Below are 14,973 nucleotides of genomic sequence, written 5' to 3' on the forward strand. Positions count from 1 at the left end.
AGTATACTGCTTGTGGTGTCAAAGGTTGTTGAAAAGTGTGTAGCAGAACAACTGATTGCCCACCTCAACAACAGCCTCTTCACATTACACTCCATGCAGTTTGGCTTCAGAGCGAAACACTCCACATAAACGGCCAACTGCTTTCTTCTGGAAAATGTGAAGTCCAAGATGGACAAAGGTGGCATGGTTGGGGCTGTGTTTCTGGACCTAAGGAAGGCTTTTGATACGGTTAACCATGAGATTCTCATCACAAAATTGTCCAAGTTCAACTTTTCCCTCGATGCCTTGAGATGGATGAAATCATACCTTGAACGCAGAACTCAGTGTGTCAGAGTGAGCAATGAGCTGTCGCCCACTCTTAGCTATGATGTGGGCGTGCCCCAAGGATCAATACTGGGGCCCCTCCTGTTCAGCCTGAACATTAATGATCTGCCTTCTGTCTGTACTGGGTCTGAAGTTCAATTGTATCAGATGATACAGTGATATATGTGCATGCAAAAAGCAAACAACAAGCTGCACAAGAACTCACTACTGTAATGGTCCAGGTTACAAAGTGGCTCAGTGACTCGTGTTTGCATCTCAATGTGAAAAAACTGTTTGCATGTTCTTCACAAAGAGGGCAACAGATGCTACTGACCCAGATGTTTGTGTCAGGGGAGAAGCACCAGGTGGTATCGGATTGGAAGTACCATGGCATCATACCTGACTCCAACCTCTCTTTTAAAAAGCATGTGAAAAAGGTCATTCAAATAATCAAAGTCAGCCTGGCTAATTTCCGATTTATATAAAATTGTTTGACTACAGAGGTTGCAAAAATGTACATCAAATCTATGATACTCCCCCAATTAACATACGGCTTGACTAGTTGGGCCCAAGCTTGCTGTACAACATTAAAACCTATTCAGTCTGTCTACAAACAGGCTCTCAAAATGCTTGATAGGAAGCCCAATAGCTATCATTGTTACATCCTCAGAAATCATGAGCTCCTGAGTTGGGAAAATCTTGTGCAATACACCGACATGTCTTGTATTCAAGATCCTAAATGGCCTGGCTCCCCCTGCACTCAGTATTTTTGTTAAACAGAAAACCCAAACATATGGCAGCAGATCCACAAGGTCTGCCATGACCTTAGTTCCCTTAAAGGAAAAGCACCTTTAGTAAATCCACTTTCTCTGTGAGAGCTTCCCATATCTGGAATACACTGCACCACATATCACACTCACAAAATGCATGAAGACATGGCTAAAGTTCAATCAGATTTATGATAATCCCTAGCTGTGTGTTGCCGCTTTCCATGTTGTCTGTAGCTTGTGAGGTGTGGAAACACTTTGTTGCTTTTATGAATTTTGTCTTGCTGCTTTTTGTTCTATGTTGCTCTGTCTGTATGCTACATATTGCTTGTCCTATGTTGCTCTGTGTGTGCTCACTGCTCAATGATTGTCTATATTGTAATGGTTTTTAATAACCTGCCCAGGGACTGCGGTTGAAAATTAGCCGGCTGGCTAAAACCGGCACTTTTACTGAAACGTTGATTAATGTGCACTGTCTCTGTAAAAATAAAAGAAACTCAAACACCAAGCACATCAACTTCACCAACTGCCCATTTAATTGGGAGACCACATGACAATTTAAAGTTTCTTTTAGAGACCCAATCCATAATATAACACGTTTTAGTCCAGAGAAATTGGAGAAGTTATCCAGGTTCTCAACAAGGCCCTTCAAGGTTGAAGATTGAGGACTCAAGATAACTTTAATCATTGGCCCATTGATACTCATCTCCATTTCCTTCATTTTTAGCCCCTTAATGTTATCTTTTAAAGCTAACAGTTCAATGGCCAGATAAATAGTTATGGTGATAGAGGGCAGCCTTGTTTTACACCTCTTGACAACTCAAAGTTCTCAGAAGTAACCATTTATTAATTAATTGTACATAAAGGATTGTTGTACATTACTTTTACCCATCTTATGAGAGATTCTCCAATATTGAGAATGTCTTCCACTCTCACAAAAACACATAGAAAGCTAACAGGAGGGGAGAAATGATATCCAAGATATACAGGATATTATTGATATTAGACACAGCCCACAAAATGGGTCACATACCTCTCAATCAGGGACTCAAAGTGCTCCACAAATATTTTTGGGGGTATATTTATACAATATGAGGTACCCGAGAACTACTTACATTGACAACTATTTCTCATGGGACACAAACTTGCCAACCACCACATACAGACAACCACATAGGCTACATTTTTTTCTGGAAACTCCCTCCCATTTATGAATTTTGACAAATATAGGAGATGCTCTCTCAAACCTTTTTGTGGACAGATCCTTCTTCCTTTGTTTGTTCAATAACACATTTGAATGGTCCTTATCATGGCTGCAAGTCTAAAACGTCCTGGTCACCGAAGGCATCAAGGGAGTGAAAGTTACATCAAATTTGGGCCCAGGACAATTGGACCACAGCACACTGTCCTATGCACTTGCATCTCTCCCATCTGACTGAAGCTTTCGCCACAATCATGGCATCTGTATGGTTTCTCCTTGTGAGTCCCCCTCAAATGTCCTTTCATATGAGCGTCCTGCCTGAACGCTTTCCCACAGACTGGGCAGACAAAGGGTTTCTCTCCTGTGTGAACCCTGATATGCTCTTTCAGATGACTCTTCACTTTGAAACCTTTCCCACAGAGGTGACAGCTGTGTGGTCTCTCCCCTGTATGAGTTGTCATGTGGTCTCCCAGACCATTCCTTGCTGGGAACCCTTTTCCACAGACATGGCAACGAAATCGCTCATACAAAGCGCGTCTCTTCTTAAGTTCAGACAGCGTTCCTATATGTCTGAATGGTCTTCCTGTCTTTGTTTTCCGTTGCAGAGGGCCTCCAATCTCTGTTCCATGCATGTTTTCACTCGGAGCTGCAGAACAGTGTGCATTTACTGCAAACATGAGCTGTGGGTCACTCGTTAGTACTCCATAGTCCTCTCCATCAGGTTCTGTTTTAATGTGTTCCACTAGGGTGCTTGATAGATTATTCGTCTCATTGTCTTCCACAATTTGGGTTTGGAAAAGGTGCGAGGGCCAAGGGTCCTGGACAAAATCACCTTTCACACAAGGAGGAGTGAACCCGAACTCTATGTTATGACCATGAGTCTCAGGCCCTTGCATTTGCTCTTCTCCCAGATCGGTCCTGAGGTCCTGTTCCTCTGTACTTTGTGTGAGCTCTGAACTTTCCCTCCTCCACTCCTGCTCAAGGGGAACCTCTTCTTCAGAGTCATGGAGCTGCCTAGGGTCTGGAGGGAAGGACAGGCAAATAAATGTTATTCAATAGATAGACATTCATATTTTCAATGTTTAAAGGCCAAGTGCGTTCAAAAATGTGATTTTCCTTTATTTTATATATACTGAGTGTACAAAACATTTAGGAACACCTTCCTAATATTGAGTTGCACTCCCCCTTTTGCCAATAGAACAGCTTCAATTCGTTGGGGAATGGATTCTACAAGGTGTCGAAAGCATTCCACAGGGATGCTGGCCCATGTTGACTTCAATGGTTGCCACAATTGTGCCAAGTTGGCTGGATGTATTTTGGGTGGTGGACCATCCATGATACACACGGGAAACTGTTGAGCGTAGGGCTGGGCATTATGGCCAAAATATCACATCATGGTATTTTTCAAATTTGACAATATTTTATGTTTTTGATTAATAATAAACGTTCTACATTTGCTTTATGAGTAGTGCGTGACCCTAGGTGGCAACACATATTCTAAATTATTTCAATGTGTCTTTCTCCATTCGGATTGTTTTATACTGTTCAATTCAACTTCAACCTAAAATAATTTCCTGCATTTCCATCAATTTCTGCATGTCCTGCACTCATTTGAGATAATTTCCACACTGCCATGATATGGGCAAAAATACTAGGTGTTATTTTTAACCAAATGTTGCAATTGCAATTTAGATCAAAACACTTGGGTGAACTTTTGGAATCATGGAAATAGAATGTTTATTCTAATTCTATAGTTAGAATATAAATAATAGTGGGCACTTTCAATACAGTCTTGTTTGAAATAAATGCCTTGGATGAGTTATTGTGACAGGGTAGGAACCAAAGTGATGTACGGTGTTTCTTAGGGGACCCTATAATCTTTGGCTAAATTAAATCTTTATTCATATAGCCAACATATTATTATACCTTTATTTCAACAAGGAACACAGACTGAGACTAAGGTATCTTTTACAGCTGGGCCCTGCGTATACATGTTTACACATACAGTTTAGGTACAATGATTAAGAAACTACACAAGACCAACAAAACGATCACAAATAACACACAAAAATACAGAAACAGATTACATTTACACAGCTAACTAGCTAATAAAAGTACTAGCCAGCTAACGAGCGATTAGCATTAGTGGTTAACACGAATTAGCTTAACTTGCTAAGAAAATACAAACTAATATTGTAATCATAGAACGCTTGTGGATTTATATTAAGATCAAAGTAGAAACAATATCATTGTCCTCAACATTGTTGTATGTGCTGCATTGACCATGCAGACTGAACGAAAGTGTCTCGTGGTCAAGCAACAACAAATGCGCTCCTTGAGTGACAGGTCTGTGCGGAAAGCGGCATGGCGAGAGAGAGACCGGAGTAAACTTTAAAAAAGTGGACATTACACACAGTGTATCACTGTCACTGGGGTGGGGGTGGATTATGAAAATGATGAATTCCTTTTTTTTGTGAGAGCCATTTGAAAAGACTGCCGTAAATGTCACCGTGCCGTAAATTAGTTAATAGACCAATAAGAAACCTCTCTGCCAATGACAGCTAGTTTTCAGTTTTACCCTCCCCACTAGTCAGTCCTAACTAAATTCTTGTTTGAGAAATTGCCTTTCCTAAGAAGCTTTTTTTGTTTCTTTAAGACCATTTATTTGAAGACCATTTACTGTGTGGCTCAGTCGGTAGAGCATGGCGCTTGCAACGCCAAGCGTCGTGGGTTCGATTCCCACTGGGACCACCCATATGTAAAAGTAGTGGCCCCAGCCGACTTGTAAGTCGCTTTGGACAAAAGCGTCTGCTAAATGGGATATATTATTATTATTATTATTATTAAAACAATCAAGGAAATGTACTTAACTGTTACCCAGAAATGATTTGATATTGGGATAAAAATGGCTACATTAGACCTTATGTAACAATGCATGCTTAATTACGAAAACCAAATCTTCCAATGATATTGGGTTCTAGCAAGTTGATTGACCGGTAACAGGGGACAAGTAAAGTGACAGACATTATAGGTTTGCAGCAAGCTCGCCATTACAAATACAGCCATTGTTACTGTTCCAGGTTGCTGATCGGTGTTATGAAGTAGGTAATGTTAAGCATAGCACTGGATATTTTTGACCAATTCCTTACTTAGAAGACAACATACAGTACCAGTCAAAAGTTTGGACACGCCTACTTATTCCAGGGTTTTTCTTTATTTGTACTATTTTCTACATTGTAGAATAATAGTGAGGACATCAAAACTAAGAAATAACACATATGGAATCATGTAGTAACCAAAAAAAGTGTCAAACAAATCAAAATATATTTTATATTTGAGATTCTAGAAAGTAGCCAGCCTTTGACAGCTTTGCACTCTCTTGGCATTCTCTCAACCAGCTTCATGAAGTAGTCATCTGGAATATAATTTCAATTAACAGGTGTACCTTGTTAAGTTAATTTGTGGAATTTCTTTCCGTAATGCGTTTGAGCCTATTAGTTGTGTTGTGACAATGTAGGAGGGTATTCAGACTATAGCCCTATTTGGTAAAAACCAAGTCCATATTATGGCAAGAACAGCTCAAATTAGCAAAGAAAAATGACAGTCCATCATTACTTTAATAAGACACGAAGGTCAGTCAATCCGGAACATTTCTAGAACTTTGAAAGTTTCTTCAAATGTAGTCTCAAAAACCATCAAGCGCTATGATAACTGGCTCTCTTGAGAACCGCCACAGGAAAGGAAGAGCTAGAGTTACCTCTGCTGCAGTCGATAAATTCATTAGAGTTAACTGCACCTCAGATTGCAGCCCAATAAATGCTTCAAAGTTCAAGTAACAGAAACATCTCAACTGTTAAGAGACGACCAAGAATGAGAGTGATGGAGTGCTAAAACAGATCACCCAACCTTAAACCAATTGATATGGTTTGGGATGAGTTGGACTGCAGAGTGAAGGAAAAGCAGCCAACAAGACCTCAGCATATGTGGAACTCCTTCAAGACTGTTGGAAAAGCATTCCTCATGAAGCTGGTTGAGAGAATGCCAAGTGTGTGCAACACGGTCAAGACAAAAAGGGTGGCTACTTTGAAGAATCTCAAATATTTTGATTTGTTTAACAACTTTTGGTTACTATATGATTTCATGTGTGTTATTTCATAGTTTGTTTTCACTATTCAACAATGTAGAAAATAGTTTAAAAAACAAACTTGAATGAGGTGTGTCCAAACCTTTGACTGGTACTGTATGTGTTCTAAACATCCATGTCTCGTTGCAGGAGTTTCGTTTGAACTTAGAAAACGCTCCATTATTAAACCAACATTTGCTCCATGAAGTAATCCAACAATGTGGACTCTGCCATCTTGTCTATTTCAAATCTTCTCACACTGAGGGAGTTCTATTAACCTTCATTCATACGGATGCACCCGCCTATGACCAGTGACAAAAGTGGTGAGTGAGGAGCGCCCTTCTCAAATCAAACAGTAATCTAAGCTGCTCGGTCAGGTTGTCACCAAGACACTATTGTTCATCGTCCACGAACATGCATCTCTAAATAGGGTAAAACAATGTTGGAGGCGGCTTATGGTAGAGAACTGAAAAGTAAATTCTCTGCAAACACCTCTGGTGGTCATTCCTGCAGTCAGCATGCCAATTGCACACGCCTTCAAAACTTGAGACCTCTGTGGCATTGTGTTGTGTGACAAAACTAGACACTGCACATTTTAGAGTGGCCTTTTATTGTCCCCAGCACAAGGTGCAACTGTGTAATGATCATGCTGTTTAATCAGCTTCTTGATAATCTATCCACCTGGCAGGTGTGGTATATCTTGGCTAATGAGAAATGCTCATTACTAGGGATGTAAACAAATTTGTGCACTAAATTTGAGAGAAATACACTTTATGCGCATGGAAAGTTTCTGGGATTTTTTATTTCAGCTCATGAAACATGGGACCAACACTTTACATGTTGCGTTTTATATTTTTGTTCAGTGTATTATAAAGTCACCATTGTCCTCATGGTGAAATCCCTGAGCGGATTCCTTACTCTAGTTAGGAAGGAAACCTGTATATTTGTAGTGACTGGGTGTTTGTACACCATCCAAAGTGTAATGAATAACTTCACCATGCTCAAAGGGATATTCAATGTCTGCTTTTTTTATTTTTTACCCATCTACCAATAGATGCCCTTCTTTGCGAGGCATTGGAAAACCTCCCTGGTCTTTGTAGTTTAATCTGTGTTTGAAATCCACTACTCAACTGAGGGACCTTACAGATAATATGTGTAGGGTACAGAAATGAGGTAGTCAGTTAAACATCCTGTTAAGCACTATTATGTGTGAGTCCATGCAACTTATGTGACTTGTAAAGCACATTTTTGCCCATTAAGTATAGTTTCCCGATAACAAAAGGGTTGAATACTTGTTGATTCAAGACATTTCAGCTTTTAAATGTTTTATTTCTAAAAATGTCTAAAAACATAATTCTGCTTTGACATTATGGGGTATTGTGTGTAGGCCAGTAGGCCAGTAACACAAAATGTAAATGTAATCCATTTTAAATTCAGACTGTAAAACAACCAAATGTGGAAAAAGTCAAGGGGTGTTAATATATTCTGAAGGCACTGTTCCAGCCAGCTGGAACAATAATGTCTGACGAGGCCAGGGTTCCCCAACTGCCCTCCCGTGGGTGATTTTATTTCCCCCGCACACATTTTTTTAAATTGTTGGACATGACTGTAAATATGTTCCAAAGTATTACCCCACATAATACAAACACTAGTATGTGGACACTCCTTCAAATGAGTGGATTTGGCTACTTCAGCCACACCTGTTTCTGACAGGTGTATAAAATCGAGCACACCACCATGCAATCTCCGTAGACAAACATTGGCAGTAGTATGGCCTTACTGAAGAGCTCAGCGACTTTCAACGTGGCACCGTCATAGGATGCCACCTTTCCAACAAGTCAGTTAGTCACATTTCTGCCCTTGTCAACTTTAAGTGCTGTTATTGTGAAGTGGAAATGTCTAGGCGCAACAATGGCTCAGCCACAATGTGGTAGGCCACACAAGCTCACAGAACAGGACCGCTGAAGTGCATAAAAGTAGTCTTTCCTCTGTTGCAACACTCACTACCGAGTTCCAAACTGCCCCTGGAAGCAACGTCAGCAAAATAACTATTAGTCGGGAGCGTCATGAAATCGGTTTCCATGGCCGAGCAGCCGCACACAAGCCCAAGATCACCATGCACAATGCCAAGCGTCGGCTGGTGTGGTGAAAAGCTTGCCGCCAATGGACTCTGGAGCAGTGGAAATGCGTTCTCTGGAGTGATGAATCGCGCTCCACCATCTATCAGTCCAATTGACAAATCTGGGTTTGGCAGATGCCAGGAGAACGCTACCTCCCCGACTGCATAGGGCCAACTGTAAAGTTTGGTGGATGAGGAATATTGGTTTGGGTTAGGCCCCTTGGTTCCAGTGAAGGGAACTGTTAATGCTATAGCATACAATGACATTCTAGAGTCAAAACGAATCTGTGCTTCCAACTTTATGGCAACAGTTTAGGGAAGGCTCCTTGCTGTTTCAGCATGACAATGCCCCAAAGCGATGTCCATACAGAAACGGTTTGTCGAGATTGGTATGGATGAACTTAACTGGCCTGCACAGAGCCCCGACCTCAACCCCATCTTACACCTTTGGGTTGAATTGGAATGCCGACTGCGAGCCAGGCCGAATCGCCCAACCTTACAAATGCTCTTGTGGCTGAATGGAAGCCCCTGCAGCAATGTTCCAACATCTAGTGTAAAGCCTTCCCAGAAGAGTGGGGGGACTAGCTCCATATTAATGCTCATGATTTTGGAATGAGATGTTCGACGAGCAGGTGTCGACATACTTATAGTCATGTAGTGTATATATGATCGTACACAAATGTACAAAAGCAATGTTTGAAATGATTGTTTTATTCAAGTATTATCTGTTTGGGCTTCTTACGGTTAAGTTGCAGTCTACAAATTATTTGTAATTAAGTTCCAGCCCCCTGACCAACAATCGGCCCGCGGCTGAATTCAGTTGATGATCCCTGACCCTGGAGACGATATTTTTAATCATAGCAAGCATCGCGAGGGCAGTGACATAGAGTAGACTACAAGCCAGTCAAACAGTACATTGAAATAGTCCCCGTTACAAACCTGCTCTATGTAACTTGACATGAGGTTTAATGACCATATCCAACATTTTCTGTAAACGTTCGTTCTCTTCCTTCGAACGGGTGATTTCTTCTTGATACTCCACTATCGTCTTTTCAACTACTCCAAATATCTCAACAGCAGCCGCTGTCAATCTCTCGCGCAGAAACATATTGAGCAATTGCATTTTTGACATATTGTAAATACACTGTTGCTTGTATTTTATTAGCAAGGTAAATAAATGGAAAGCTTTTTATTTTATTTTAATCCTTGTGAAATGTGCCAGTCCGAGACCCCGGAAGTAAAAACTGCTAACTCTACTATTTTACAGTGCGTGCACGGCAACCCAATACCGCACTATATCGCCACCTGTTGTCCGGAGTGGAAACGAAGTCTTTTTATTTGTTATTTAACCTTTATTTAACTAGGCAAGTCAGTTAACAATGACTGCCTACCAAAAGGCAAAAGGCCTCCTGCGGGGATAGGGGCTTGGATTAAAAATAAAAGATAAATCAAATAGGACAAAACACATATCACGACAAGAGAGACACCACAACACTACATAAAGAGAGACCTAAGACAACAACATAGCATGGCAGCAACACATGGAAACACAGGATGGTAGCAACACAACAAGACAACTACATGGTAGCAACACAACATGGCAGCAGCACAAAACATGGTACAAACATCGACAAGGTTTCTTCGACTTCCATTTCTCCTCCTTTCTTTGATCCTGCTCAATCTGCTTACACTTTTCTACCATTCTTCTTCAACTAAACCATCTCCCCTTTTTTCTTTTTTTTTACCAATTCAACCTCACCCTCTTCCTTCCTCTCTCTCTTCGACCTCCTCTGCCCCACTCTTTCTCTCCATTCCTTCTCTGTACACATCTCCTTATCTTTTATTTTTGGTTCAAATGTTCAGCACAGACAGACTCTCAAATCGCTATTTCTTCCAAACCCACTACCCAGACAGGAACTTGTGCTGCACTATGGCTATTGGTTAAAATTATGGTAGCTCCAAAGACAGTAAGAACCTCTCTGGTCACTGCCCTAGTACTGCATGACTAGGTATCTCCCTTTCCCTAATGTGAAGCCAGCTGAATAGATAGTTGAATCCTGATTCAGTGTATTATAATGGCATTACTTTGGACTGTTTGATACAATCTAAACCAGTGCATGCAGACATGTTGAACAGCATGATGTCTGTCTGTCCAGTTGCTAGTGAAGAACCTGCAGTTTGAGGATGGGAAGATGATCGCGGCGGCAAGGTACTTCAGCTCGGGGAGCTGCGCTTCTGTGGAGCTCACTGAGGAGGAGAAGGCCTTCGCTGAGCAAATGAGGGTAAGAAAAAAAAAGTACTAACACTTTACTATTGAATCTATCTGTCTTACACTGATTTTTCAGCTAATTTGAACAAGGTTGTAAATGTAAATGTTTATCTCTCACCTTAACCCTTGATAAACTGACTCCAGACCAGTGTTGTCTTGTCCTATTGACAGGGTGTGTGGAAGAGCATCTTGACTAATGTGGATGTCATCGAGGACTCCACTGACTTCTTCAAGTCTGGGGCTGCTTCTATGGACGTGGTCAGGTAAACAACACACCAGCATGGACATCTAAAAGGTCAAAGGGTGCAAGTCAATGGGTTTTAGACAGTACACCAAGTGGGAAATGTTTTTTCTATCAATGATTACGATGAAAGGGGAAACGCATTACAGCAGCTGGAGTTGAATGCCACCTCTTCCCCATTCCTCACTCCCTTCATCCCTACCTCACCTCTACCGTCTCCTTCACCCCTACCACCTTCTTCATCCCTACCTCACCCCTACCACCTCATTCATCCCTACCTCACCTCTACAACCTCCTTCATCCCTACCTCACCTCTACAACCTCCTTCATCCCTACCTCACCCCTACCACCTCATTCATCCCTACCTCACCTCTACCGTCTCCTTCACCCCTACCACCTTCTTCCTCCCTACCTCACCCCTACCACCTCATTCATCCCTACCTCACCTCTACCGTCTCCTTCACCCCTACCACCTTCTTCATACCTACCTCACCCCTACCACCTCATTCATCCCTACCTCACCTCTACCGTCTCCTTCACCCCTACCACCTTCTTCATCCCTACCTCACCCCTACCACCTCATTCATCCCTATCTCACCTCTACCGTCTCCTTCACCCCTACCACCTTCTTCATCCCTACCTCACCCCTACCACCTCATTCATCCCTACCTCACCTCTACCGTCTCCTTCACCCCTACCACCTTCTTCATCCCTACCTCACCCCTACCACCTCATTCATCCCTACCTCACCTCTACCGTCTCCTTCACCCATACCACCTTCTTCATCCCTACCTCACCCCTACCACCTCATTCATCCCTATCTCACCTCTACCGTCTCCTTCACCCCTACCACCTTCTTCATCCCTACCTCACCCCTACCACCTCATTCATCCCTACCTCACCTCTACAACCTCCTTCATCCCTACCTCACCTCTACAACCTCCTTCATCCCTACCTCACCTCTACGATCTCCTTCATCCCTACCTCACCTCTACAACCTCCATCATCCATACCTCACCTCTACAAGCTCCTTCATCCCTACCACCTCTTTCACCCCTACCACCTTCTTCACCTCTTTCATCCCTACCACTCCCTTCATCCCTGCCTCACCCCTACCACCTCCTTTATCCCTGCCTCACCCCTACCACCTCCTTGATCCCTGCCTCACCCCTACCACCTCCTTCATCCCTGCCTAACCCCTATCACCTCCTTCACCCCTACCTCACCCCTATCACCTCCTTCATCACTACAAACTCCTTCACCCCTAAAACCTCCTTCACCACTACCTCACCCCTACCACCTCATTCATCCCTACCTCACCCCTACCACCTCCTTCATCACTATCTCACCCCTACCACCTCCTTCACCCCTACCACCTCCTTCATCACTATCTCACCCCTAACACCTCCTACACCCCTACCACCTCCATCACCCCTATCAACTTCTTCACCCCTATAAACTCCCTCACCCCTACCACCTCCTTCATCACTACAAACTCCTTCACCCCTAAAAAAACTTCCTTCAACCCTGTCTCACCCCTACCACCTCCTTCATCCCTGCCTCACCCCTACAACCTCCTTCATCCCTACCAACTCCTTCACCCCTATCAACTCCCTCACCCATACCACCTCATTCATCCCTACCTCACCCCTACCAACTCATTCATCCCTACCTCACCCCTACCACCTTCTTCCCTCCTACCTCACCCCTACCAACTCTTTCTCTCCTACCTCACCCTGACCAACTCCTTCCCCCCTTATCAACTCCCTCATCCCTACCTCAACCCTACATCCCTACCTCACACCTACCACCTCCTAAATCCCTACCTCACCCCTACCAACTCCTTCACCCCTATCAACTCCCTCATCCCTACCTCACCCCTACCACCTTCTTTCCTCCTGCCTCACCCGACCAACTTCTTCACCCCTACCTCACCCCTACCACCTCCTTCATCCCTGCCTCACCCCTACCACCTCCTACATCCCTACCAGCTCCTTTGTCCCTGCCTCATCCCCACCACCTCCTTCACCTCTACCACCTCCTACACCCCTACCTCACCCCTACCACCTCCTTCATCCCTGCCTCACCCCTACCACCTCCTACATCCCTACCTCACCCCTACCACCTCCTTTGTCCCTGCCTCATCCCCACCACCTCCTTCACCTCTACCACCTTCTACATCCCTACCTCACCCCTACCAACTCCTTCACCCCTATCAACTCCCTCATCCCTACCTCACCCCTACCACCTCCTTCATCCCTGCCTCACCCCTACCACCTCCTACATCCCTACCTCACCCCTACCAACACCTTCACCCCTATCAACTCCCTCATCCCTACCTCACCCCTACCAACTCCTTCACCCCTATCAACTCCCTCATCCCTACCTCAACCTACCACCTTCTTTCCTCCTGCCTCTACCCTATCAACTTCTTCACCCCTACCTCACCCCTACCACCTCCTTCATCCCTGCCTCACCCCTACCACCTCCTTCATCCCTGACTCACCCCTACCACCTCCTACATCCCTACCTCACCCCTACCACCTTCTTTCCTCCTGCCTCACCCCTACCAACTTCTTCACCCCTACCACATCCTTCATCCCTGCCTCATCCCTACCAACTCTTTCAGCCCTACCTCACCCCTCCCACCTCCTTCATCCCTGCCTCACCCCTACTACCTTTATCACTACCTCAACCCTACCACCTCCTTCATCAATACCTCACCTCTACCATCTCATACATCCCTACCTCAACCCTACATCACTACCTCACACCTACCACCTCCTTTCATCCCTACCTCACCCCTACAACCTCCTTCATCCCTACCTCACCCCTACAACCTCCTTCATCCCTACCTCACCCCTACCACCTCCTTCATCCCTACCTCACCCCTACCACTCCCTTCATCCCTACCACTCCCTTCATCCCTACCTCACCCCTACAACCTCCTTCATCCCTACCACCGTCTTCCCTCCTACCAACTTCTTCACCCCTAACTCACCCCTACCAACTCATTCATTCCTACCTCACCCCTACCACCACCTTCATCCCTACCTCACCCCTACCACGCCTTCATCCCTACCTCACCCCTACTACCTATTTCATCCCTAACACCTCCTTTGCTTCCCTCCCTCACTCTCGCTCTCCACACCCTCTCACCCCCCCACCTCGCCCTAGCCCCATCCCCCACTCCCCCTCCATCTCCCCCTCTCTCTGCAGTAAGTAAATAACTCCAAAGCATACATAAAATTAGACGTTGATGAAAAAGTATGATATTTTACTTCTGGTACAATAAAGTTAATCCTATGTTATGTTGTCAGACTGGTAGAGGAGGTGAAGCTGAGAGCCAGTGGGTGTCAGCTGCAGAATGAGGACGTGTACATGAACACCACCTTCCACTTCATCCAGATGTGTGTGAGGAAACTCCGAGGGGAGGATGACGAGGAGGAGCTGGTCGTTGACTACGTAAGAGTCACCATCATCATCGTCATTATTACTATGATCCTCTATCTTCATCATGATCATAACCGTCATCATCATTATTACCACCAGAATCAGCATTATCCTCAATACTCTAATCTAATGTAGGCCGTTAGGTTCAGTAGTGAAACTTTGGAGGGCGTTCCAGTTCTTATTTCAGTCTCCTGCATTAGCAACATGATCACTAAGGAAGAACACAACAAGCCTGAAAAGGCCTTTGGATTGGGTAGTATAATGTAAATGTCCTGTAACTAGGTGGAGAAGAACATCAACAACATGACCATCCGGATGCCTCACCAGCTCTTCGTCAACGGGGAGTTTGTGGACGCAGAGGGAGGGAAGACGTACAAGACCATCAACCCCACAGATGGAACAGTAGGGAGCTAGCTTTCACTTGTCCATTAATGTCTGATCCATGGTCTTCCTAAAGGTCTTAATAACTTGATCTGCTCGCACCAATTTGGTTTGTC

General features: G+C 44.0%; 2 protein-coding genes across 5 annotated transcripts in view; one reads left to right on the plus strand and one right to left on the minus strand.

The window, feature by feature from the left end:
- Nucleotides 1-14,973, plus strand: part of LOC135541412 (cytosolic 10-formyltetrahydrofolate dehydrogenase-like) — a 49,701-nt gene that overhangs the window by 15,066 nt on the left and 19,662 nt on the right. For all 4 annotated transcript variants that reach the window (XM_064967644.1, XM_064967642.1, XM_064967643.1 and 1 more), the window contains exons 8-11: nt 10,670-10,795; nt 10,954-11,045; nt 14,344-14,488; nt 14,759-14,878. In XM_064967644.1, coding sequence (XP_064823716.1) covers nt 10,670-10,795; nt 10,954-11,045; nt 14,344-14,488; nt 14,759-14,878 — 483 coding nt within the window. The remainder of the gene's footprint in view (nt 1-10,669; nt 10,796-10,953; nt 11,046-14,343; nt 14,489-14,758; nt 14,879-14,973) is intronic.
- On the minus strand, nt 1,584-9,832 carry LOC135541414 (zinc finger protein 227-like). Its single transcript, XM_064967648.1, has 2 exons — nt 9,453-9,832; nt 1,584-3,292 (listed from the first exon to the last, which is right to left on the minus strand). The coding sequence occupies exons 1-2, from the start codon at nt 9,643-9,645 to the stop codon at nt 2,433-2,435; spliced, it is 1,053 nt and encodes a 350-aa protein (XP_064823720.1). The 5' UTR covers nt 9,646-9,832; the 3' UTR covers nt 1,584-2,432.

The sequence above is a fragment of the Oncorhynchus masou genome, chromosome 6 (assembly GCF_036934945.1).
Source record: "Oncorhynchus masou masou isolate Uvic2021 chromosome 6, UVic_Omas_1.1, whole genome shotgun sequence".
NCBI lineage: Eukaryota > Metazoa > Chordata > Actinopteri > Salmoniformes > Salmonidae > Oncorhynchus > Oncorhynchus masou.